Below are 27,493 nucleotides of genomic sequence, written 5' to 3'. Positions count from 1 at the left end.
TGTCAAAAAATGCAAAAACAACAATAAAGAAATAATTAACTACCAAAATCTGCTTTGATTATCAAGAATTTTGCTGAAATACACTGCATTCTCCTACCCTTATCATTACTGTCAATCTTCAATTTTGTTTCTCAGGGACAAATTCCTGGTCACTTACTATCTTTCAAATCTTGAGATAAAAGCAATGTGAAATACTCAGGAAATATTACATACACTTTCAAAACTAACGGTTCCGAGAGTACAGACATTACACGTAAGCTTTGCCATAACACCTCCCAGCTTTCCCTACAGACTTCCAGGAAGATGTGAGGAAACCCAACACCTCCCTGCTGGTACGGGACCACAGGACACAAGAGCGTGCTGGGACTCGGCACAGTGATGTCTGTGGCAAACTTTCACCCATAAAGAAATGCACGTGCCCTCGGCGGAGAGAACAAAACGATCGGGAGGTACATGTAACCAAAATAACACCTTTCTCCTTGCGGGTCAGGAGGGGTGCAGACTTGGAGCTGAAAGACAGAGAGCACCACAAAGCCTCCCCGTGGCTGTGCTACCCACTGCATTACAACGGCCACATCCAGTTCTGATGCAACATCCTATCACCGCATTGCAACACATGAGTTATGGCTCCAAGTGTTAAATTCAGTCAGTTAATCTCTTCCTTTCTCTCTTTTCCCCAGGCCCCTCTCAAGAGATAATATGGAACACGTGATTCCTTCTTCCTGGCTGCTGCAGAGGAGGAGCACAGCAGGGGAACCACAACTTCCCAACTGTTTGGAAAGTTGTAGCTTTCCTCTGCTCTAGCAAAACTTACTACAATTAAAACCCTGCAGTACATCAGATGTTAATAAGCCATCTCAAATATTACATAAAACTAACTATATGTTGAGGGTCATTTCCTCAATGTCAAAGGAGATGCAATTAATGCTGCTTTTTTTTTGAGAACTGCTAATATAAAATAGCAAAGGCATAGAGGAATTGTTTTGGTGGGCAAGAGAAAAGGTTAAGGGAAGAGACTATTTGGTAAAACTTAGTTATCCCCTGGGCCTAGGAGGAAAGTGGACACGGGCAAGGAATTACAGAGTACTAAGTACCCAGATGTGACCTGGAAGGGCTCGACTCCAGGTGGGGATGTCCTCCGGGACCCCTCCTCCTGTGAACTGGGACTTGACTGGAAGAACACCAGCGCTGGGCCCACTACAGTACAAAGTCTTGGTTGCTTAGCTCTCAGAGCTGCACTGCTTATCCTTATTACTATTCTTTTAGGAACTAATTATATTTAAACAATACAAAAAACAAGATATTTAATCTTCTCAGTCCAACCCAACCCCCCAAAACTTATTGGTAACAAACATTACTGGTAACAAACTTAGATTAGCATATCTCTAAATATGGCCCACTGGCCATCTGCATCAGGATAACAGAGGGTGCCTATTAAACATGTAGAATCGTTTCCCAGATCTAAGGAATGGAAACTCGAGAGTGAAATCCCGGAGCCTACATTTCTAACAAGCACCTCAGGAGATTCTGATATCCTCAGTTTGGGAATCATTGTGGTAGACCCTCTAATCCAACCAAATGGGGCCGAGTCACAGAGGACTTACCTGAAGTGGAACTCTTCGTTACTCAGGACAAAAATGCGGCTCAACTATGGACATCTCCTGTGTGTGTGTCTGGTATATACAAATGGACACCACCTTTCAGCAGCATAACTAAGCTAGGCCACCTCCACCATCCAGAAAGCAGCAGTCAGTTTAAACATTTTTCCCTGAAACTTTCTCCTGGTAGGGTCCAGGAATGCGTATGTTCAACAAAACTGAACTGTTCTGCCCAGTCAGCATGGCTCAGGGATTGAGCGTCGACATACGAACCAGGAGGTCACAGTTCGATTCCTGGCCAGGGCACGTGCCCGGGTTGCAGGCTCTATTCCCAAAGGCGGGGGGGGGGGGGGGGGTTGCAGGAGGCAGCCTATCAATAATTCTCTCTCATCATTGATGTTTCTATCTCTCTCTCCCTCTCCCTTCCTCTCTGAATAAAAAAAGAACAGGATACTCTAAAAAGAGATCTTAAAAACAAACAAATGAAAACAGATCTTAGACATACATTTCTCTGTCATGAAAGACATGAGCTTTGAGATTGAAAAGGCCTGTGAAGTACCTGGGCACAAAGAAAAGAACAAAGCATCCAGCCCCAAACAAAAACATGTTTTATATAAAATATTAAGAATCAATGCCGAAACCGGTTTGGCTCAGTGGATAGAGCGTCAGCCTGCGGACTGAAAGGTCCCAGGTTCGATTCCGGTCAAGGGCATGTACCTGGGTTGCGGGCATATCCCCAGTAGGAGATGTGCAGGAGGCAGCTGATCGATGTTTCTCTCTCATCGATGTTTCTAACTCTCTATCTCTCTCCCTTCCTCTCTGTAAAAAATCAATAAAAAAAATATATATATATATAAAAAAAAAAAAGAATCAAAATGATATCAGACTTCTCAACTATAGAGCAGAGCCTTTAACATTCTGAGAAAAAAAATTTCTAATCTACATTTAATTATCTTTAAAATTTTTAATGCTCACTCAAACTATCAATTAAGTATGAGGCTAAAATATGAGTTAAAAGCTGCAATGACTTAACCTGACCCCTCAAAGAAAACCCTTTTCTGGGTGAATCACAAGAACCAAAATTCAAAATAAAACTTTTTTACAGTTTATCTCCCATAAATCTTTTTTTTTTTCCCCAGAAAGATGGATTTGCTACATCAAATTGAAGTACATTAAGAAAGAAAAAGACATTTTTTTATCCAGGAAAAAGCAAGTCCAATACAAAAGTGAAGTCAAAGGAATCCCTCTGATGCCGAAAAAGCTCCCAAGATGACAACTGTGCAGGAGGCCTGCAGTCACCTTGTCCTCACTGAGGTCGCCTGGGGCAGGCCAGAGAAAAGACTTCTTCAACAAGGAGAAATTAACAGTACACATAAACTGTTTGGACAGAAGAGAAGAACACATAACAGGGGTTTTAACGGTACGAGAGGACAATTACACATAAGAAAACACACCCTAAGAAAAAAATGAAAGAACTAAGACAATCATTTGAATAAAAGTATCATGTAAAATAATCACATTAAGACATTGTTTCCATACAATTGAATGCTATTTGGCAATAAAAAGGAATAAAGTATGGATACATGGATGAACCTCAAAAACATTAAGTCAAAGAAGCCAGATACATAAGATGACATATTGCATGATCCTATTTATCTTTTATTGTTATTTTTTGCATGATTCCATTTATATGAAACGTCCAGAATAGGCAAGTCTATAGAGACAGAACGTAGATCAGTGGATGCCTAGGACTGAGGGAGAAGGGAGGAGAAAGGAAGTGACTGAAAATGGGTATGAGGTTTCTTTCTGGGGTGACAGAAATATTCCAAAATTGTAAATTTTATCTCAATAAAACTAAAGTCAGAAAAACAAATTACTCCCTCTCCAAACCCACATTATTTTCCAAACTTTCCTCATAAGACCATTTTGGAAACCTGTAAAAATAAGACTTCCCGGGTATCTCGGTCTCCATTCCAGAGGAAAGGCCTGAGGAGTTGCATTATTAAGCATCTGTGTGCTTGTGGTTCCACTGTGAATTGATATAGACTTAAGGATGTAAATGTAAACTAATGATGTTGATCCTGAATACTAATATAACCAAAGTCATTATACAGAAATATTTCGTTTTATTGTGCTTTGCCTTACTCCACTGGCAAATACTGCATTTTTTACAAATCGAAGGTCTGTGGCAACTTCACATTGAGCAAGTCTATGGGCACCATTTTCCCAGCAGCATTTGCTCACTTTGTGTGTCTGCATCACATTTTGGTAATTCTCACAATACCTCAAACTTTTTCATTTTAGTCATGTGCTGCAACTATGTACTGCGTATAAAAGGTGGTCCCCATAAGATGGAGCTGAAAAATTCCTATCTCTCGTGATGTTGTAGTCATTGTAACACTGCAGTGCAATACAATATTTATGTTTGTGGTAATTCTGGTGTACAGTGTTCATAAAATTTACAGCAGTGTAATGTCCTAGCCCTTCACATCCACTCACCATTCACTCACTGACTCACCCAGAGCAACTTCCAGTCCAGCAAACTCCACTCATGGTAAGTGCCCTATACAGGTGTACCATTTTTTATCTTTTATACTGTATTTTACTATATTTTTTCTGTTTTAAGATGTTTTTAGAAACATAAATGCTTACCTTGTGTTACAATTGCCTGCAGTGTGATGGACAGTAACAGGCTGTGCAGGTTTGTAGCCTAGGTGCAATAGGCCATACTATACAGCCTGGGAGTGCAGTAGGCTATACCAGCTAGGTCTGAGTAAGTGCACTCTATGATGTTTGCACAATGACAAAAATGCCTAATGACACATTTCTCAGAAGGTATCTCCATTGCTAAGCAACACAGGACTGTATTATATGTTATGGTGATCTGTGATCAGTAATCTTTGATGTTACAATTGTAATTGTTTTGGGGAGCCATGAACCATGCCCACAATTCCACCAACTGGTCATGTCCACCAACTGGTCATGTCCTGCCCCCCCACCCCATCCCCTCATCTCTTTCCCTCTCCTCAGGCCTCCTTAATCCGAGAGACACAACAATATTGAAATTAGGCAAATTAATAACCCTACAATGGTCTCTGAGTATTCAAGCAAAAGGATAGTTATATGGTTCTCTAACTGGAAAGCTGGAAATGCTTAAGCTTAGTGAAGAAGACATATTGAAAGCCAACACAGGCCATACAATTAGCAAAGTTGTGAATGCAAAGGAAAAGTTCTTGAAGGAAATTAAAAGTGCTACTCCAGTGAATACATGGATAAGAAAGTGAAACAGCTTTATTGTTGATATGGAGAAAGTTTTAGTGGTCTGGATTAAAGATCAAATCAGCCACAACATTCCCTTAAGCCAAAGCCTAATCCAGGGCAAAGCCTAACTCTCTTCAATTCTATGAAGGCTGAGAGAGGTGAGGAAGCTAGCAGAGGTTACTTCAGGAGGTTTAAGGAAAGAAGCCATCTCTATGACATAAAGTGCAAGGTGGACCTGCAAGTGCTGATGAAGAAGTTGCAGCGAGTTATCCCGAAGATCTAGCTAAGATAATGAAGGTGGCTACACTAAACAACAGGTTTTCCACGCAGACAAAACAACCTTATATTGCTTTTAAAAAATATATTTTTACTGATTTTTAGAGAGAGGGGGAGAAAGAGAAATATTGATGTGAGAGCAAAACATTGATCGAAACCTGGGCATGTGCCCTGACTAGGAACCAAACTGCAACCTTTCAGTGCACAGGACAACTCCAAACCAACTGAGCCACACTGGCCAGGGCAAAACAGCCTTATATTGTAAGATGATGCCATGTAGGAAGGATTTTTCATAACTAGAGAGTGTAGTCAATGTCTAGGTTCAAAACTCCAAAGGACAGGCTGACTCTCTTGTTAGGGGCTAATGCTGCTGGGAACTTCAAGTTGAAACCAATGCTCATTTACCATTCCAAAAGTTATACTAAATCTAATCTGCCAGAGAAAAATATCCCTTTCAAAATATTACTGCTCATTGACACTATACCTGGTCACCCAGGAGCTCTGATGGAGAGGTACGAGATTAAGGTTTTCATGCCTGGTAACACAACATCCTTTCTGCAGCCCATGGATCAAAAAGAATTTTGACTTTAAAATCTTATTACTAAAGAAAAACATTTCATAAGGCTATGGATGCCATAGATCAGATGTGGGGAACCTTTTTTCTGCCAGGGGCCATTTGAATATTTATAACATCATTCGTGGGCCACACAAAATTATCTACTTAAAAATTAGCCTGTTACATATGGTCTAACATTTAATTAACTCACCCCTAATGCCTTGACAGGGCCAGACCAAATGATTCCTCGGCCTTATACGGCCTTTGGGCCAGATATTCCCACCCTGCCATAGTGATTCCTTTCATGGATCTGAGCAAAGTAAGCTGAAACCTTCTGAAAAGAATTCACTCTTCTAGATGCCATTCATGACTCATGGGAAAAGGTCAAAATATCAATATTAACAGGAGTTTTTTAAGAAGTTGACTCTGAACCTCATGGATGACTTCGAGGAATTCAAGACTTCTGGGGAGGAAGTAAACGCAGATGTCATTGAAACAGCAAGAAAACTAGAATTAAAAGTAGAGCCTGAAGACGCAACTGAACTGCTGCAATCTCATGGTAAGACTTCTACTGTGGGTATGCTATCAAACAAATGAGGAGTTGCTTAAGGATGAGCAAAGAAAGTGATTTCTTGAGCTGGAATCTACTAGGTGTACCAGTTAATGCGGATTTTGTAATCAAAGAAAACACCGTAATTTCAAGAGAAACATCAAAAGTGCTTTATTAAAAGTAATGTCCACTGATAGCTACACATTTCCCCCATCTTTCAGGTAATTTGTGGATACCGTCCCAATAGAACTTTTCTTGTTTTGAGGCAAATCATTCAGAAACCCAATTTTTCACTTCTTCATACGTTTTGAAGTGCTGCTCAGAAAGTGTGTGTGTCATTGATCAGAACAAGTGGGAAGATCTGAAGGAGCAAGGTCTGGTGAATACAGTGGGTGGGTTAATACTTCCCAGGCAAGATCTCTTAACGTGCCTTTAACTGGTTTTGAAGTGTGTGATGGTGCGTTATCATGAAGCAAAATTACTTTGCCGTGTCTTCTGGCCCATTCTGATCGTTTTACGATCAAAGCGTGGTTCAAATTGATTATTTGTTGTCGGTAGCGATCAGTATTAATGGTTTCACCTGGTTTTAGAAGCTCATAATACACCACACCTTCCTGATCCCACCAAACTCAGAGCATTGTCTTCTTTCCGAAGCGATTTGGCCTTGCAGTCAATGTTGATGGTTGACCTGGATCAACCCATGATTTTGTGCATTTGGGATTCTCAAAATAAATCCACTTTTCATTGCCAGTCACAATTCGATGCAAAAAAGACTTTATTTCATGCTGTTGAAGCAACATTTTACTGATGACTTTTCGGTTTTCCATTTGTCTTTCACTCAGTTGATGTGGCACCCATTTCCTTCCTTTAATATCTTTCCCATTGCTTGTAAACGATCAGAAATTGTTGCTGAGCAATGTTTACTCTTTCTGCAAGTTGTTTTGAGTTTGACACGCATCTTCATCCAATAATGTTTGTAATTGTTGGTCTTCAAACTTTTTTGGTTGACCTGGATGTTCTTTGTCTTTCACATCGAAATCATCACATTTAAAGCATTTAAACCAGCGTTCACAAGTATCTTGAGATGGAGCATGTTCACCATAAGCTTCCTGAAGTATACGATAACTTTCAACAGCACTTTTCTTCAAAATAAAGTAATGAATTAAAACTTCCCGCAAATGCTCTTTTTTGGGGGGCACAAAATTCAACATTTTTAAGCGTAAAAATATCTATGATGTTAACACCTTCAGCAAATTTGACATATGAAGTTTTGAAGCTTGCTGTCAATACAACAAAATAGCATACATATCAAATCGCATATATATCACATATGTGTAACTCCATCCAGTGAAAAAAATCCGAATTTTTAACTGGTACACCTAGTACTCCTAAACATGCTGTGGAGATTATTGAAATGACAGCAAAGGATTTTTTTTTCCTTCAAAGATTTTATTTATTTACTAGAAGCATGGTGCATGTGCACAGATGGGGTACCACTGGCCTGCCCCAATTGGAGTGGCCAGGGGGAGGGGCTGTGGGCAGTTGGCTGGCCAGCTCCACCCCCTGGTTGAACTCCCAGTTGAACTCCAGGTTGAGGGGACAATTTGCATATTAGCTTTTATTACACAGGATTTGTTTGGGGTTTTTTTAGAGAGAGAGGAAGGGATGGGGAGAGAGAAACATCTATTTGAGAGGAAACCATCAACTGGCTGCCTCCTGCACACCCACTACCAGGGATCAGGGATCGAGCCCGAAACCTGGGCATGTTTATGCCCTGATCAGGAATTGAGCCAACAATCTTTCAGTGCACATGACGATGCCCAACCAACTGAGCCATACCAGCCAGGGTGACAACCAAGGATTTAGAATATTACATAAACTTAGTTGATAAAGCAGTGGCAGGGTTTGAAAGGATTGACTCCAATTCTGAAAGAAGTTCTACTGTGGGTATGCTATCAAACTGCATCGCATGCTGAATCAATTGATGTGGCAAATTCCATTGTCTCATTTTAAGAAACTGGGTGGGTTGCCACAGCCACCCCAACCTCCAGCAGCCCCACCCTGATCAATCAGCAGCCACTGCTCCACATGGCTCCACAGCCCAGTGGCGGCTGCCTCCACACTTCCATCTGATACTGTATACATTCTTGTGTGATAACATGAACTGATTTTACAAGACGTTGTCGTAAAACTAATTCTTTTAACTATTATATTGAACTGCATGCTATTGCTATTTTTGTAAGTAAAAGTCAAATATCAGCAATTTCACTTGATTTAATTAACCTAATATTAAATTATATTTTTATTATAAGTATTCATGCAAACTCCCTCAAAAATCTGTGGGAAATAAGGCAGGGTATAAATCTAAAAACAAACACTTCCCACCATGCATACAGAGTTTCTTAGTTTCAGTTATTTGTTTAGTTGTATTCCGAGAATAAGGCCATCAATAAGACCTCTAAATTGTGCTACAAGATGTACTTGTAGCTTGATCATTTTCATAATAAAGTAGTTACACTCATCTGAAACCCCCCCCCAAATAATCCAATAACATAAAAACAAAACAATTAATACTGCTTCCTTTACTTTTAAAAGCATTTTTGTTTTCTAGTATTATTTCAATATTAATTTAAAATATTAGCATCTTGCCGAAACCGGTTTGGCTCAGTGGATAGAGCGTCGGCCTGCGGACTGAAGGGTCCCAGGTTCGATTCCGGTCAAGGACATGTACCTGGGTTGCGGGCACATCCCCGGTGGGAGATGTGCAGGAGGCGGCTGATCGATGTTTCTCTCTCATCGATGTTTCTGACTCTCTATCTCTCTCCCTTCCTCTCTGTAAAAAATCAATAAAATATATTTTAAAAAAATAAAATAAAATATTAGCATCTTAATAAAACTTTTAATAATTTTATAACATTTTAAATAAATCAATAGCCATAAATAATTTCATAAATACTTTCTCTTCTTGATTGAAACACACATATATGAGTGTATTACTTATAAATTTTTCCCAAATTATATGATTTAACACTAGAATCCAATATTTAAAATGAGCACTACCCGGAAAAATATTGCTGTACATTTATCCTACCTCTTCTGTTAGCCCCTGCTGGTGGGGATTGTTCCTTAATCATTTTTATATCCCAGAACTTAGCATTCTGACTTGACAAGTGTTGGAACATAAGAAATGTTGATGAACTACACTGAAAACATGGCAGGATTTTTTTTTTAAAGCCCTCAGGTACTGATTATTCATCCCATCCCCTTAAATGCTGAATGAAAATATTAATAAGTAGACAGATAGGAATACTAATATATATATATATATACAAGATCCAAATAATGCACTATTTCTTACCTGATGTGGACTGCTTCATCATGTTATGCATTAAGAAACAGAGTAAAAATAGTAAAAACACGTAGAATTTACTTAAATAATATTGAAGACATTCTGACATATTCACTACAACTTAAAAAGTTAACAAAATCATAACTTCTCACTATCAACAAAGAGATGAGACTTCAGGATTTCACTTTTTGTATTAAACAATGCTGACCTAAGAAAACATTTAGCAATTGCAAAAGGAAAGCGATAAGCTAAGATATTATATAACTTTAAAGAATAAAGCACAAAATGCAGTATAGTTAATAAGAAAACAGGAAACTGTTATGTTCATAGTCTGATGAACGTAGGTTTTGACAGGAAGCAGCAGTTCCTAACTGCATGATAGTAAAAATTAAAACACAAAAGAAAGCATTAAAAACTATTACAGTTATTTCACAGAAATATTATAATTAAAATTTTAAAGCAGAGAACCTGCAGGAATGAATATTCCCAAAGGACTTCATAATCAGTAAGGGTATGTAAGTATTTAAATTTTTTTCGTTAGTTTACTTCATTAACTAAACTAAACCACTAAAGGTTAAGACAGAATTTTCTTTTGTAAAACAGAAAAGTATCATAGTTTTGGAGATTTATAGGCTTTAAATATAACTTCTTAATAAATAATAGAAAAATTAGTGCTAAGAAAATTGGTCACTCGAGCTAGTGTCCATGTGGACAGAGGACAGATGTTCTCTATGTGTTCGCTTTCTGTCATCACATTACAGAATACTGGTAACTGGAAAAAGTTAGGGTTGATTTTTACAGTTGATTTTATAAAGAGACACAGGTTATTCTTCCTCAATTTTAACATATTGGGGTAACAGATTTAGTAATAAACCCTTAGATATTATAAGTGAAATAAGTAAGTCAGAGAAAGACAAATATCATATGATTTCACTTGTATGTGGAATCTAAAGAACAATATAAAAGAACAAACAAAACAGAAACAAACATAAATACAGAGAACAGACTGATTGTTGCCAGAAGGGAGGTGGGCTGGGGGGCAGGGTGAAAAAGGTGAAGGGATTGAGAAGTACAGATTGGTAGTTACAAAATAGTCAGGGGGATGTCAATTACAGAAGAGGAAATATAGTCAATAACATTGTAATACCTATGTATGGTGCCAGGTGGGTACTGGAAATATCAGGGAACACTTTGCTAAGTATATGATTGTCTAACCACTATGCTGTACACTTGAAACTAATACAAAATAAAATTGAATGTAAACTGTAATTGAAAAAGAAAAACATTTTAAACCCTAGATTTACATGATGCTTTACAGTTAAAAGTACTTCCAGGCATATTATTTCAAGTTAACATTTTTCCCCCTGTATGTGATTGGAGGTTGAATGGTGCAACTACCACTTTCTCAGATTCAAAAAAATATGAAGGAGTGCACTGAGTATTTTGAAAGACTATGAATCCACAACAAAGTGGAAAAAAATCATCCACACACCAAAAAAAACCCCTAACCAAATGAACTTTGATCACTACTAGACAGGGTTGAACCACTGAAGTGAGTCATGTGATACCACCAAGTGAAGTGCAAAACAGTTGCAGTAAGTTTCCAAGACTGAGTCATATCAGATTATAACGCTTTTGGGTTATATAATCAATCTTTAAAACACAGAGTAATATAGCTTTTAAAGCTAAATGTAATTTTTCTAGAAGAGATGTACAATATATAAAATTTTAAATAACTCAACATTATACTTCACATAGGAAGATGGCCATAAAATCCAATAACCTCAAAGATTTGTGTTTCTAAGTTCTAGAGGCTTTCATTTCCCCCCTGAGAGTTTAATCAGTAATTTTGTTGAATTCTTTATAGAATGGTTTTCTCAGTTTTCTAATTTTAAAATAAATGCAAATGGGAAATAATATGCTACATTTATTCTCAATTTTCAGCTTCTTTAAAAATGGAATTATACAGATGACAAAGATTACAACTAGCAATAAGCACACAAACCCAAAGATTTCCAGTGAATCAGAACAGGAAACCAATAAAAGTGATCAATCGGAGGTCATGACTTTTTGATCGTAGAATTACATAGACAAGAGCCAAAATTCAGACCTACAGTACTTAAAAGATTATTTAAATATTCAATAATTTTATTAAAATAATATAAAATAGAGAATGCTGAAAATGTTTCTGGCTTTAAGCTAAATAAAACATTTTTAAAAACCAGGTAAAAACCTTAAACATTTTTTAAAAGAATAGATTCTATGTTAAATGTATAAAATGCAATAGTTAAGACATTTTTAGAAGCAAAGAAAACATGTACGCACATTAATAAGTGAAAAAGATGGAAAGGAAAGTTTGAAATTGAAGGAAGTTATACTATGCATTTGCCACTACAGAAGGAGAGAGGGGGAAGAAACAAAAGTCATTTACAAAGAACTCTTCATCTTTTTTTAGTGCACACTTAGATTTACCCAGTATAGTGGGTCAAACAAAACGAAACTGCCATTGTCCTCTTCCTGGCAGCTGACATATCTTGATAAAATTGAAACCATTAACATTATTTAGACGGTAGTCTAATGTCAATGGTTGATGAGGTTAGGAATATATGAGGTTCTATGTAAATCTATGACCAATTACAGGAAATAAATCACTTCACACTTGTTTCACTCTGAACTTTTAAAACTACATCAAAGTACCACGTACATTTCATTTGATTTAACCTTTAGCTGAACACTGAAAAAATTCAAACCTTTAGCAAAACATCTTCACGAAGTGGGCTTTCTTATTGTTTTGTTGGTGGTTTCTTTCGCTGTTCAAAAGCTTTTTATTTTGAAGTAGACCCATTTGTTTATTTTGCCAATGTTATCTCCGATAAGGGTTTAATCTCCAAAATTTACAGGGAACTCATACAACTTAACAAAAGGAAGATAAACAATCCAATCAAAAAATGGGCAAAGGATCTAAATAGACACTTTCCGAAAGAGGATATTCAGAAAGCCAAGAGACATGAAAACATGCTCAAAGTCACTAATCATCCAAGAGATACAAATCAAAACAACAATGAGGTACCATCTCACAACTATCAGAATGGCTATCATCAACAAATCGACAAACGACAAGTGTTGGTGAGGAGGTGGAGAAAAAGGAACCCTCATGCACTGCTGGTGGGAATGCAGACTGGTGCAGCCACTGTGGAAAACAGTAATGGTGTTTCCTCAAAAAATTAAAAATGGAACTTCCATTTGACACAGTAATCCCACTTCCAGGAATATATCCCAAGAAAACAGAAATACCAATCAGGTGTTTGGATATATGCACCCCTATGTTCATAGCAGCACAATTTACAATAGCTAAGATTTGGAAACAGCCTAAGTGCCCATCAGCAGATGAGTGAATTAAAAAACTGTGGTACACCTACACAATGGAATACTACGCTGCTGTAAAAAAGAAGGAATTCTCACCATTTGCAATAGCATGGATGGAAATGGAGAGCATTATGCTAAGCGAAATAAGCCAGTCAGAGAAAGATAAATATCACATGATCTCACTCATTTGTGGAATATAAGAAACAACATAAACTGAGGAACCAAAATAGAACCAGAGTCATACTAGTAGAAGCATTGGACAGACTGTCTAACCTATGAAGGAAGGCAGGGGGTGAGGGGATAAGAGGTCAACCAAAGGACTTGTATACATGCATATGAGCAAAACCAATGTACACAGATGGGGGCTGGGGGGGGGGTGAAAGCATGTGCTGGGGGCTGGGGGTGGCCGGGGAGAGGTCAATGGGGAAAAAAGGAGATTTATGTAATATTTTAAACAATAAAGAATTTAAATTTTTTTAAAAAAACAAATACATCCTCACGAAAAGGAAATACTTCTTTTTTTGAAATCTGGATTGAATTATTTTAAAAGGAATTATTCCTCTCTAAAGCTAAATCATAGGTTTTATCAGTCTAGCCAATCACTTAACCAAATTTTGAATCATGTACCAGATAAAGAACTTGAATTTAAAATATACAAAGAACTCTTACAACCTAATTTAAAAGAAATATCTCAATATGACATGGACAAAGGATTTGAATAAATATTTCCCTAAAATATAAATGGCCAATAAGCATATGAAAAGATGACCAATATCATTAGCTATCAGAATAAAAATCAGAACCTAGATGAGGTGACATTCACACTTACTAGAATGGCTATAATACTAATAAAAAAGAGAGAAACTTAAAACCACAATCACACCTGCCATGAATAAATCAACAAACAAGTGCTGGTGAGGATATAGAGAAACGGAACCCTAGTACGCTGCTGGCGAATGCAGCCATTATGGAAAACAGTATGGAGTTTCTTCAAAAAATTAAATATGGAACTGCTGTTTAACCCAGTGATCCCACTTCTAGTAATATAGCCTAAGAAACCTGAAACACAATCAGAAAGAATATATGCACCCCTATATTCATAGTAGCATAATTTATAATAGCTAAGATCTGGAAATAGCCCAAGTGCCCATCAGTAGATGAGTGGATAAAAAAGCTGTAGTACATTTACACAATGGAATACTATGCAGCAGTAAAAAAGAAGGATCTCTTACTCTTTGAGACAGCATGGAGGGACCTGGAGAGTATCATGCTAAGCGAAATAAGCCACTCATGTGTGGAATCTAAAGAACAAAATAAACTGATGAGCAAAATAGGTCCACAGGCATAGAAGCATGGAACAGACTGATGGATCTCAGAGTGAAGGGGGAAGAGGGAGCAAGAAGAGATTAACCAAAGAACATACATGCATATATGCATAACCCATGGACACAGTCAATAGTGTGATGAAGGCCTGGGTGTGGTGGAAACTGGGTGGAGAGGCACAATGGGGAGAAATGGGTGACTTCTGTAATCCTCTCAACAATAAAGATTTTTTAAAAATATATTTATTGATTTCGAGAGGAAGAGACAGAAACATCAATGATGAGAAAGAATCATTGATCGGCTGCCTCCTGCACATTCCCTACTGGGGATGGAGCCCGCAAGGTGGGCATGTGCCCTTGACCAGAATTAAACCCGGGATCCTTCAGTCCACAGGTCGACACTATCCACTGAGCCAAAACAGCGAGGGTGACAATGAAGATGTTTTTAAAAGATACTGGCAAAGATATAGAGAAATTGGAACTTCCATATAGAGCTGGTAGGAAGGTAAAATGATACAGCTGCTTGAGAAAAGAACTGGCAGTTCCTCAAATGGTTAAACATAGACTTACCATATGACCCAACAATTCCACTAAAAATATATTCAAGACAAATGAAAACGTTTTACAAAGAAACCTGTACACAAATGCTCACAGCAGCATTATTCATAATAGCCAAAAAGTGGAAACAACTCAAAAGTTCATCAACTGAGGCATGGATAAATAAAATGTCGTATATCCCTATGAAGGATTATATTAGGCAATAAAAAGGAATGAATTACTGATACATGCTATAACATGAATGAACTTTGAAAACATTATGCTAAGTAAAAGAAACCAATCATAGATGAAGACATAGCGTATAATTATATTTAAGTAAAATGTCCAAAACAGGGACATATCTAGAGATAGAAAGTAGATTATTGGTTGCCTAGGGCTAGTGAAGAGGCCTAGGGGGGGAATGAGGAGTGAATACTAATGGAAGTAGGATTAATTTTTAGAGTGATAAAAATGTGAATATAGTAAAAACCACTGAATTTTACACTTTGAATAGGGGAACTGTATTGTATGTGAATTATATGTCAATAAAGATATGTGTGTGGGTATGTGTATATATAGTTATTTTGTGGCTATGTTTCCAGTGGAGATACTGCCAGATTGAAAAGAAATAATTTTCTATTTAAGAAATGTGTAAGATTTGATTGAATTTAAACAATTTACCAACAATGTTAATTTTCAACATTCAGTTTTTTCTTCAGCAGAAAAAGAAATGGTGGCTACTGTCTACAGCTTCATTTTAAACAGGCAGAAAATATTTGTAATAAAAGTTTTAATTTTTAGATTGAAGTATTAAGTATAAGAAGATGAATGTATTTGTAGTATTCACTTTTTTCAAAAACTAAAACTAACTCCTGATGAAAAAATAATTTTACAAATACATATACTCCTATATAAACTACACAAGGTTCACATGTTGTTACTGAACACACAATAAGCTCTCAGCCAGACAAGGTCAGTATCCCTCTCTTCCTCCTTCTGAGTGCTCACAGGCTGCTGATGTAAGATTGGGCACTTGCAAACAACATGACCTAATGAATGCTATCTTATCATATCACAGGTTCCTCAAACTGACCACAACAACTTAAATCAGACAGGCAGCAAGGGAGCACTAAGTCTCTGACACATATTATTGACATGACATTTCAGCTGTCCAGCTTGTGGGGAGTAAAAATCTGATTATCTCACGTCCAACTGCATCTGTGAGATATGGTCCATGAAAAGCACAGGACTGACTGCACTGAAGACTTCCAACAACAATGTAAACGTTTTAGTATTTGTAAATCTGAGAGAGCTAGTTTGTTCATCTTTTATCAAATCTCCTTAATTGACAGTAAATTTGTGGAACACATTTTCAAATGTTCCTAGTTTGAACAAAATGTTATTGTTCCTTTTTAACAAACTAGCATTTAAAAATGGAATTACTTGATGTATAAAAATAAGGTTTTTCAAATGATTGACTATATTTCAAAATCCTGGCATAGTTGAAGAAATTGGACTCACATTGAAAAATATATAGCACTAAAAAACAGTGTTAAGTATTGGGTAGCTTGGTAAATAACAGCAAAAGAATATCTAAATTAGACTGAAAGGATTCAAACAGGCTCTGAGATGCATAATTTAGATCCAGGCTTTGAAAGGAATATAATTCAAAATATAATCAAGGAAGATTGATTTAATGAATTTGCTCTTGTGTAAGAAAGCTTTTCCCTCAGCCATCAGATCAATCTCTACAAATGCTCTTTTCACACTAAAAACAAACTAACCAGGGAAAGTCTCCTTTTTGCTTTCAGAGATGACCCTCTCTACTGATTTCCCACCTACTTTTTATAGCTGCTCCTTCTCAGTCTCCTTTGTGAGCATTTAACCTGCCTCTAAACCTTTGCATATGATGGCGTCTCTCCAAAGACCCTTCTGCTCTCCTCTCCCTGGCCGTCTTCTCCTTCAATGCACACCACGAGACTTTTGAAATGCTTCTAGGCCATGGTGCCATGTGATTCTACCAACAGCGCTGCCCACATTGCCTCTCACTAACAGTCCGAATTCCTTAACAACGGGGTACTAATTTTATACATCTAGGACAGGACTGGGATGGATGTATAACTTTTGGAATGCAGAAACTAAGGCCTGAAGATGCCTGGGAGCTAAAAGATGTTCAAATGTTCATGGACTTCATGAATATATGAAGGAAACTGGTCACAGGTAATCAGTGGCAGAACTAGGCCTAGAATCCAGGTCTCCTGACTCTAAGTTGCACTGTTGTAAAGATGACAGTGTCTTGGCCACCTGTAGTAAGATGGAGAACAGACACAACATCCAGAAACGAAACTAAACTGATTAAAACACACACACACACACACACACACACACACACACACACGCAACAAATGAAAATCCAGAACAGCTATTAAGAACCTGATAAGTTTACATGAATATCTATCCCTCCCCTTCTCCATTCTATGGATGTGTTTAAAAGTTCATACTGGCATGATAATGAAAGGAGAAAGTTAAGAATTAGATGCAGAGGAAGGGTAATCAACTTTTGAATAAATAAGTTTTAAATATGAATATTCAAGTCTTGAAACTTGAGTACATAAGTAAGTTCACTGGATTTTAAAATTGTAGCTTATTCTGGTTGCCCATATCAGGTTGAATGAGATCTTCAAGCAAATCCTATTAGTAAGATCTAAAAGTATGCTATTAGATGGTCTAGTCACAGGAATGCTAAAAAACAAAACAAAAACTTTTCCACCCTTACTGAATTAAATCTGCTTAAGAACTATAATTATAAAACCATAAAAACTGTTGCTATAGGCTTTATAGTTAGTTCCATTTCCCTTTCAAATGCTTATCATCATCTGCATTTATTTCTCATAATCCAAGTGGTATTTGACATCCAGTTCCCCTTGAAGTAGTTTCTTATGACTATTGTTTCGAATCTACTTGTCACAGAGTAATTGTTAGGACCATTTATTAAGCAATTTATAGACCAGTACTAATAAGCAATGTTTCACTACTGTACTACTGAATATTTAGCTATACTCATTTGATACAAAATACTATTAAAAATTTGCCACCTAGTGCCAGAAAACACAGAGATGTCCAGAGACTAATGAAGGTATAGAAAAAAAGATACTGGTGGTAGCTTGAAAGAGTTCCAACTGGTCAAATTCAGGACAATCTGAACACCAAGAGAACAGAATGAATCAGAATTCACATTACTAGGACTTTTGAAAGACACCATCTTTGCCATCAAGGAATTCACAGTTTAGATTGTTCCTAAGCATCAAGGAGAGTACAAGAACCATTAATTAAAATTAATGAAATTAAGTGCTATGTTATCTCCCATTTCTGAAATACTAAGTGCTATCAGTACCAACTATATAGTATTTGTCAAATTAACTTTACACTTTTCCCCATTAGACTGTAAGTTCCTTGACAGTAAGTCTAGGAAGTACATTGTACTTTCAATAGTGTCTGGCACAACATCAGAAAAAATCCCATCTGACACAGCTTAATATCCAAGTCTGACTTTATAATTCCAATTGGCTCTGTTCCTTGGCCAGTGTGATATTATCTCCTAAGGATATTTATTCAGCCCTCTAATTCTATTTTTATTCTTTCTTTATTGATATGTACCCTCATTCCCCCCCTCCACCCCCGCTCATGCCCTCACCCCCCTGGTGTCTGTGTCCATTGGTTATGCTTATATGCATGCATACAAGTCCTTTGGTTGATCTCTTCAGCCCTTTAATTCTGAGGACCATATCCAAATCCCTTATTTCAGATTGACTCTGCATTCTCTAAGTTGGCAGCTCACCCAGACTTTATCCTAGAAATCCCTTAACAAACCTTCTTGAAGCATATACTACCTCAGTCAATATTTCAAAAAGGCGTCTTTCCTTGGTATCTTATCTTTACTAGGTTCTAATTCCTTTCCCCACTTTGTTCTTTATTTTTAATTTTTCTTTTTTTTATTATCTCACCTTACTCTCTCCTATATTTTGTATTATTTTTTTCATGATTCAACTCCAGTTCCTTAATTAAATTTCCATCATTAGAAACACATATTTTCATTAAGAAATTAAAAAATCCTTTTTACCTATATCAGAACTAGGATACATAGCTGCATATAATTGGGTAGAACACCCTCTTTTTATGAATATGACATAAAACTAGAAAGTGGTCTAAAAATCTTAAATAAAAGTAATGTATTTTATGTGAGATTATAGGTTTTCTCTGAATGTGGTATGTTTTATATTCTTTTGAAGGTGAAGAATGAATGAAAATATATACAGCTATGGAGATTTAAAAACTTAATCTAGAAACAATTGCTAGAAGTTTGTCCACCAGTTAAAGAACAAACTCTTGAAACAGAATGTATTGAATGGTTGAGCTAATTTATGTCATTTGTAAGCTTGTATTTTTAAAATAACAGGTATATATGAAATTAGGTTGACTATTTTTTTTACCTGAGGATATATTTTATTGATTTAGACAGCGAAAGGGGGAGGGGAAGAGAAGGGTAGGGGAAGCTGGGGGAAGGGGATGGGGGGGGGGGGAGTGGAAGAGATCAGTTGTCTCCTGCACCCTCCCTAACCAGGGATCAAACCCACAACCTTTTGGTGTATTGGACGATACTCCAAACCAACTGAGCCACTGGTCAGGGCTGGGTTGACTATTTTTGTCTGGTTTTTTGTTTCTGGAAATGTTAAATTTGGCTAAAAAATCTCAGTTGCCTCTATTTTCAGAAAATCATTTAATATCTAAAAGCTAAGATTTTAGTAGCAGCCACTGAAAACTGAAGCAGAATTTGAGGGAACAATTCAGACCAGTCCCCAGCCTCAGATGGAAAAGAAGTCCAGAACCTGATGCTGAAAGAAAAGTAAAGATCCTAAGTGAGAGTAGATTTCTAGTTACTAAACACTGGTTTCTCATCTGACAGAAGTAATTAATTTAAATTCAATTAAACACTTATATCTGCCACTATATCTGCTATGTGAAGTAAGCAGATTGGCAGGATGGTTGAAGGGAGGTGGGATATAGATCAGAAGCCAGAATGCCTGGGCAATAGTTCTGTCTCTGCCACTAAACTAGCTGCGTAATTCTGAGCCCTTAACTTTTGGGCCCTCAGTTTCCTCATTTATCAAGTGAAAAACTAGATAAACTTTAAGAACACATCTAGCTTAAAAATATATGATGAATCTGAAATATCAGCTTTAAGTCTTTTACATAGTGATATTATTCCAGACAAAATATTGTACATCCTATCTAATAAAAGAGAAAAATGGTAATTGGCGTACGACGATACCCTTTTCATTGGCTAATCAGGGCTATATGCAAATTAACTGCCAACTAAGATTGGCAGTTAACTGCCAACAAGATGGCGGCTAATTTGCATATGTAGGCACAATGCAGGGAGGCGAAAGGGAAAGCAGGAAGAAGCCCCCTGCCACTGACAGTGATTGGAAACCCAGGGGGGAGCTAAGAGCTGGGGGGCAGGGCAAAGGCGGCCCTGGGGCCGCCTTTGCCCTGCCCCCCAGCCATGATCGGAGAATCAGGCGCCTTTGCCACCCTGGCCAGTGATAGCAGGAAGTAGGGGTGGAGCCAGCGATGGGAGCTGGGCACGGTCGAAGCTGGCAGTCCCGGGAGCTAGGGGTCCCTTGCCTGGGCCTAAAGCGGAGCCCACGATCGCGGGGCCGCTGCAGCTGCGGGTCCCCGCTGCCCAGGCCGGACGCCTAGGCCAGAGGCGTTAGGCCTGGGCAGGGGTGGAGCCTGCAACGCGGGGAGCTGGGGGTCCCCTACCCAGGCCTGACACCTCTGCCGGAGGCCTCAGGCCTGGTCAAGGGGCTGATCCGGTGATTGGTGATCCGAGGGTGATGAGGGTCAACTCCTCTGGCCGAGGCATCAGGCCTGGGCGGGGGGCTGAGCCGGGGATTGGGGGGATATGATGGTCCCCTTGCCCAGGCCTGAAGCCTGGGTCAGAGGCGTCAGGCTTGGGCGGAGGGTGGAGCAAGCAATCAGAGGGAGATGGGGGTCCCCTGCCCAGGCATGATTCCTGGGCCAGAGGCCTCAGGCCTGGGCGGGGGCCAGAGCCAGTGATCAGGGGGAGATGGGGGTCCCCTGTCCAAGCCTGACACCTCTGGCGGAGGCGTCAGGCCTGGGCAAGGGGCTGATCAGGCGATTGGAGGGTGATGGGGGTCAACGCCTGAGGGCTCCCAGTATGTGAGAGGGGGCAGGCTGGGCTGAGGGACACTCCCCTCCCGACACACATCCAGTGCACGAATTTCGTGCACCGGGCCCCTAGTTGTACAATAATTATCTTGACTTCAAATAAAATAACTTCTTATCCAAGATAAAATGGAACATACAAGAGAAAGAGAAGTAATAACACTCATTTAAATATGTCATTAAAAATGAATTTTATATCCATAAATGGAGGTTACAAAATTGAAAAACAGTGCTAAACATTTAATCCAAAGGCCTTAAAGCAATTTTTGTAGTTGTACAAATAAGACCTCTCATTATCTACATGGAACCTTTTTGGGCAGCAAAGAAAAAACATTTTGCTTGTACTGAGGCCTGTGTGAGCTTCTGCATGGCACTTTACATTTCTCTAACTAGAGAAAGAATAAATGTAAGGGGATAATTTCTTTAATTAAGAACATGCCACACAGAAAAACTGAGCATTTTTTACTGTACAAACATACATGAAAACTTGTAACTCCATATATTGAAAATTTTCTTAAATAATTCTAAAACTAAAATTCAATTATCAGCAGGCATCAGTACAATTAGAAGACATTTTACAAATATTTTTAAATTTTTATTTATTGATTATGTTGCTTTTAGAGATTGGTAGGAAGAGAGGGAGAGAGAGAAACATCGATTTATTGTTCCATTTATTTTTTTTTCTATGTAGGAGAAATATACTACTATTCAACCTCTACTGTAAGGTTGGCAGCCCTGAGAACTCCGTTTATGTAGCATGTTATGGAGGTGTTCCACTTATTTATGCATTCATTTTTTAAATAAAGTACAAGATATATCCATTAACAGATCCAAATTTATCTTTTAATAATAAGAAGCTAAAAGTAGGTAAATTTAATTTTGATATTGAATAATTTTATCTCACTTAACTTAGTAAAACCCTAAACTTTTGAGTTACCAAACTATTTTGGGAAACTATGTTTAACTATATATATACATATATATATATATATATATATATATATATATATCCTCCCCCACACACACACATACACACATATATTATATACATATAATATAAAGTTAAATAAATTTAATAAAGTTTATAATATACAGTTAATAAAGTTAAAAGACATGTCTATTCAAACCAAACTTAAACTAGCTTTAATATTAAATATTTTTCTAGATTACATTATCTTAAAAATAAAGGGTTTTTTATTATTGCTTAATTTATTTATTTATTTTAAATATATTTTATTGATTTTTTTTACAGAGAGGAAGGGAGAGGAATAGAGAGTTAGAAACATCGATGAGAAACATCGATCAGTTGCTTCTTGCACACCCCCTACTGGAGATGAGCCTGCAACCAAGATACATGGCCTTGACCGGAATTGAACCTGGGACCCTTCAGTCCGCAGGCTGATGCTATATCCACTGAGCTAAACCGGTTAGGGCATTATTGCTTAATTTATATAAGCCAAATAAATATTAAAATTAACAATACCTCCTGGAGGTAAAATAAAAAAAAAAAAAGAACACTATATTACATATAAAACATACAAACAGGGAGAACCAAGATGGCGGCATAGGTTAATGCCGGAGTTTGCTGCTTTGAACAACTACTTCAAAAGTGAAACTAAAAGACGGAAGGGACATCACCCAGAACCACAGGAACGCTGGCTGAGTGGAAGTCCTACAACTAGGAGGAAAGAGAAACGCATACGGACACTCAGAGGAGGCGCAGTGCTGAAGTCAAATTCTGAGGTGTGGAGTGCGCGGAGCGGGCTGGCGGCGGAGGGCATGGTTGGCGTTTTCAATCGGGAGGGAGTCGCAGACTCTGAGCTCCAGATACAGGCGAGTCTTTAGGGACCCAGACTCAAACGGGAGAAGCGGGACTGTCTGGCTTCGGTCAGAGCGAGTGCAGCTTTCTCTCCGAGCTTTGCAGCGGGTGCTGGGACTCAGAGAGGCACAGCCCCTGGGGACAGGACTGAGAGCCGCCATAACTGCTCTCTCCGGCCCACCCTGTTGATCCTGTGTGACCCGCCCTGCCCAAGCCCTGCACAGAGGCATTTGCCGGATAGCCTCAGGCAAAGGCTAGATTAGCACCTCCCTAGAGGACAGAAGTTCTCTCACTGCTGACACAGCTGATTCTCATAGCCACTTGGCCTGGAGGTCAAACCCTCCCTGGTATTAGCTACAACAAGCAAGGTTTAACTATAAGACTGCAAACAAAGACCACTAGGGCGTGCACCAAGGAAGCATAACAAAATGCGGAGACAAAGAAACAGGACAAAATTGTCAATGGAAGATATAGAGTTCAGAACCACACTTTTAAGGTCTCTCAAGAACTGTTTAGAAGCCGCCAATAAACTTAATGAGATCTACAAGAAAACTAATGAGACCCTCGATGTTATATTGGGGAACCAACTAGAAATTAAGCATACACTGACTGAAATAACGAATATTATACAGACTCCCGACAGCAGACCAGAGGAGCGCAAGAATCAAGTCAATGATTTGAAATGCGAGGAAGCAAAAAACACCCAACCGGAAAAGCAAAATGAAAAAAGAATCCAAAAATGCGAGGATAGTGTAAGGAGCCTTTGGGACAGCTTCAAGCATACCAACATCAGAATTATAGGGGTGCCAGAAGATGAGAGAGAGCAAGATATTGAAAACCTATTTGAAGAAATAATGACAGAAAACTTCCCCCACCTGGTGAAAGAAATGGACTTACAGGTCCAAGAAGTGCGGAGAACCCCAAACAAAAGGAATCCAAAGAGGACCACACCAAGACACATCATAATTAAAATGCCAAGAGCAAAAGATAAAGAGAGAATCTTAAAAACAGCAAAAGAAAGAAACTCAGTTACCTACAAGGAAATACCCATACGACTGTCAGCTTATTTCTCAACAGAAACTTTGCAGGCCAGAAGGGAATGGCAAGAAATATTCAAAGTGATGAATACCAAGAACCTACAACCACGATTACTTTATCCAGCAAAGCTATCATTCAGAATTGAAGGTCAGATAAAGAGCTTCACAGATAAGGAAAAGCTAAAGGAGTTCATCACCACCAAACCAGGACTATATGAAATGCTGAAAGGTATCCTTTAAGAAGAGGAAGAGGAAGAAAAAGGTAAAGATACAAATTATGAACAACAAATATGCATCTATCAACAAGTGAATCTAAGAATCAAGTGAATAAATAATCTGATGAACAGAATGAACTGGTGATTATAATAGAATCAGGGACATAGAAAGGGAATGGACTGACTATTCTTGGGGGGGAAAGGGGTGTGGGAGATGCGGGAAGAGACTGGACAAAAATCGTGCACCTATGGATGAGGACAGTGGGTGGGGAGTGAGGGCGGAGGGTGGGGCGGGAACTGGGAGGAGGGGAGTTATGGGGGGGGGAAAAAGAGGAACAAATGTAATAATCTGAACAATAAAGATTTAATTAAAAAAAAACAAGCAAACAAGATCACAAAAAGATAAAAAACAAACAGAATTAAAATAATTATAGGAAAAACACAAGATTTTTATGTTCCCTTCACAATTTTTAAGGAGGCTGGGGAAAGGGGGGTCAGGCATGGAAGACTTCAGCCACTTGTACAAAATAAAGGCTGTAACAAGAGACAAAAAAGAACTCTGCAATTTCACTTCTGGGTATGTATCTGAAGAAACCCAAAACACAATTTTGAAAGACATATGCATCCCTATGTTCATTGCAGTATTATTTACAATAGCCAGGATATGGAAGCAACCTAAGCATCTACTGACAGACAAATAGATAAAGAAGATGTGGTACATATATACAATGGTATATTCCTCAGCCATAAAAAAAGAGTGAAATCTTGCCATTTGTGACAACATGGATGGACTAAGAGGGTATTATATTAAGTTAAATAAGTTAGCCAGAAAAAGAAAAATACTATGGTTTCAATTATATGTGAAATCTAAAAAACGAAATAAATGATCAAACAAATCAGAAACAAACTTATATAGAGAACATTATGATGGTTGCCAGATGAGAGGGGGGTTAGTGGGGTGGGCAAAAATGGGGAAGGGATTACGATTATAAATTGCAAATTGCCAGTTATAAAAATAGTCATGGGGATATAAAGTACAACATAGGGAATAGTCAATAATATTGTAATACCTATGTATGGTGTCAGATTAGATTAACTATGTATAATCTAATATTGTAGATTAACTATGTATGGACATTAGACTTATTTGGGTGATCATTTCGTAAGTTATATAAATGTCACTCACTATGTTGTACACCTGAAACTAATATAATATTATATGTCAGCTGTATTTGAAAAATTAAAAAATTATTTAAAAAAGGAAAAAAGGCCCTAGCCAGTTTTGCTCAGTGGATAGAGTGTCCACCCACGCACTGAGGGGTCCCCGGTTTGATTCCGGTCATGGGGAAGGAACCTTGGTTGCTGCTTCCCCGACCCTGGTCAGATGGGTGCAGGAGGCAATCAATCGATGTATCTCTCACACATCAATGTTTCTCTCTGTCTCTCCCTCTCCTTCCCACTCTCTCTAAAAATCAATGGAAAAATATCCTTGGGTGAGGATTAACAAAAAAAAAAAGGAAGAAAAGCTAGGGAGATCTAAGATGGTGGCAGAAAAGGTGGATGTTACACACTCACCTCCTCCTAGGACCAAACTGAAATCACAACTAAAATTAGAACAATCAACCTGAATAACCAACTGAAGACTAGCTGAAGAGAAGTCTTATAACCAAGGAAAAGAAAAAAAAGCTATTAAGCAAACAGAACTAGAATTACTTTTATAAGGTTTTAAGAACATAAAGCACAATCAACTATTTTATTAAGATATAAAAATTTAGCCCTAACCGGTTTGGCTCAGTGGATAGAGCAACGGCCTGCAGACTCAAGGGTCCCAGGTTCGATTCCAGTCAAGGGCATGTACCTTGGTTGAGGGCACATCCCCAGTGGGGAGTGTGCAGGAGGCAGCTGATCAATGTTTCTCTCTCATCGAGGTTTCTAACTCTATCCCTCTCCCTTCCTCTCTGAAAAAAAAATATATATATACATGAAAAAAAATGTTAAAAAAAAGATATAAAAATTCATCAAAGCTGTTTAATGGAACAATATAATTTTTAGTGTAAGCAAACTATCTTTAATCTGAAATGAATTTATCTATTCCTAGAACATCCATCAGAACACATCACCATGAAGAACTAGTGAAAACATAGACTCTATATTTTAAAAACATTTTTGAATCAGTTGTTTAGTATGCATTTTCCCATGAAACAATACTGCAAATGATAGCAAAGGGCTGAGCAGCTTAGTCAACTGGTAATTTGGCTGAACTATTGGAATATACTTCTCAATAAGTCAATACCTAGATGATTTCTGAGTACATTTCCTTTGGCTTATAAATGAGTATAACTTTCTACCTCATCTTCCTTTCCTGGTATAAAGAAAAATTATTGGGGGAGAAACTAAGATGGCGGCATAGGCAAACACCAAAATTGCTGCCTCCTACAACAACTTCAAAACACAATAAAAGGACAGAACGGACATCATCCAGAACTTACAGGAGGGCTGGTGGAGTGGAAATTCTACAGCTAGAAGGAAAGAGAAAAGCACATTGAGGGTCAGGAGCTGCGGAAGTAAAGTGCAAAGGTACGGAGGCTCGAGAGTGCGAGGAAAGGGGCTGGTACCTGAGGACACGGCTGTCTTTTTGAATAGGGATGGAGTCACAAGCTCCCGACTGCTCTGAACTCTGGTTCCGGGAAGTCTCTGGGGACCCAGGACTCATACGGGGAGAAACTGGACTGTCTGGCAGTGGGCAGAACTCAGAACTCGAGGGCGGCTTTTCCTCAGAGGTGCTTGCAGCAATTAAATTATCAGGACACTGAGACGTGCGCGGCCCCTTAGGGCAGGGCTGAGAATCCACCATAGTTCCTTGCTCCGCCCTTTCATTCCCTGAGACCCTGCCCCACCCAGGCTGCGGCAGAGGCTTTTGCATATGAATGCCCTGGCCCTCTGCAACCTGAAAATTACCTAACAAACTGGAGCTGGGCCACAGACCCAGAACTTCCAAGAGAAGGCCCAAGGCCCCATAGCAGCTTGCATTGCTTCACAGCTGGGCCTCATCAGGGCACCTCCAAACTCCAAAAAAAGGAAGGGGAATCTGCAGTTCTCTTCATAGCTCCTGCTGGGTAACCTCCAAGAGCCAGTGTACCCAGTGGTCAGAGGGGGACCATCCGGATTACCACTCCTCAGATCCATAAGGGACACACCCAGGGGGCAGACTCAGTGAGCACTAAAGCCCCACTGAAGCAAGTCTTGCCCCAGAAGGGTGTCTTCAGCACAGAAGTTCTCCCACTGCAGACACAGCCGATTCTCACTGCCAATTGGCCTGGAGGTCAATTCCTCCCAGTGATCCTACAACAATCAAGGC

At 38.6% G+C, this 27,493-nt stretch overlaps 1 protein-coding gene and 1 pseudogene across 8 annotated transcripts in view; both read right to left on the bottom strand.

Annotated features, from left to right (window-relative positions):
- EVI5 (ecotropic viral integration site 5) overlaps positions 1–27,493 on the bottom strand; it is a 176,310-nt gene that overhangs the window by 5,391 nt on the left and 143,426 nt on the right. Inside the window, exon 19 of one of the 8 annotated variants that reach the window (XM_059688829.1) lies at positions 7,147–7,383. The exons of the other annotated variants lie outside the window; for them this stretch is intronic. Within the exon in view, the coding sequence (XP_059544812.1) occupies positions 7,162–7,383 (222 nt within the window). The 3' untranslated portion in view covers positions 7,147–7,161. Of the gene's footprint in view, positions 1–7,146; positions 7,384–27,493 lie in introns of those variants that run through there. 8 annotated transcript variants of the gene reach the window in all.
- On the bottom strand, positions 21,748–21,853 carry LOC132232260 (small nucleolar RNA U109; annotated as a pseudogene).

This window comes from Myotis daubentonii, chromosome 3, assembly GCF_963259705.1.
Source record: "Myotis daubentonii chromosome 3, mMyoDau2.1, whole genome shotgun sequence".
Lineage (NCBI taxonomy): Eukaryota > Metazoa > Chordata > Mammalia > Chiroptera > Vespertilionidae > Myotis > Myotis daubentonii.
Note: the sequence above shows the minus strand (reverse complement) of the source record. Positions and strands in the feature narration are given on the sequence as shown.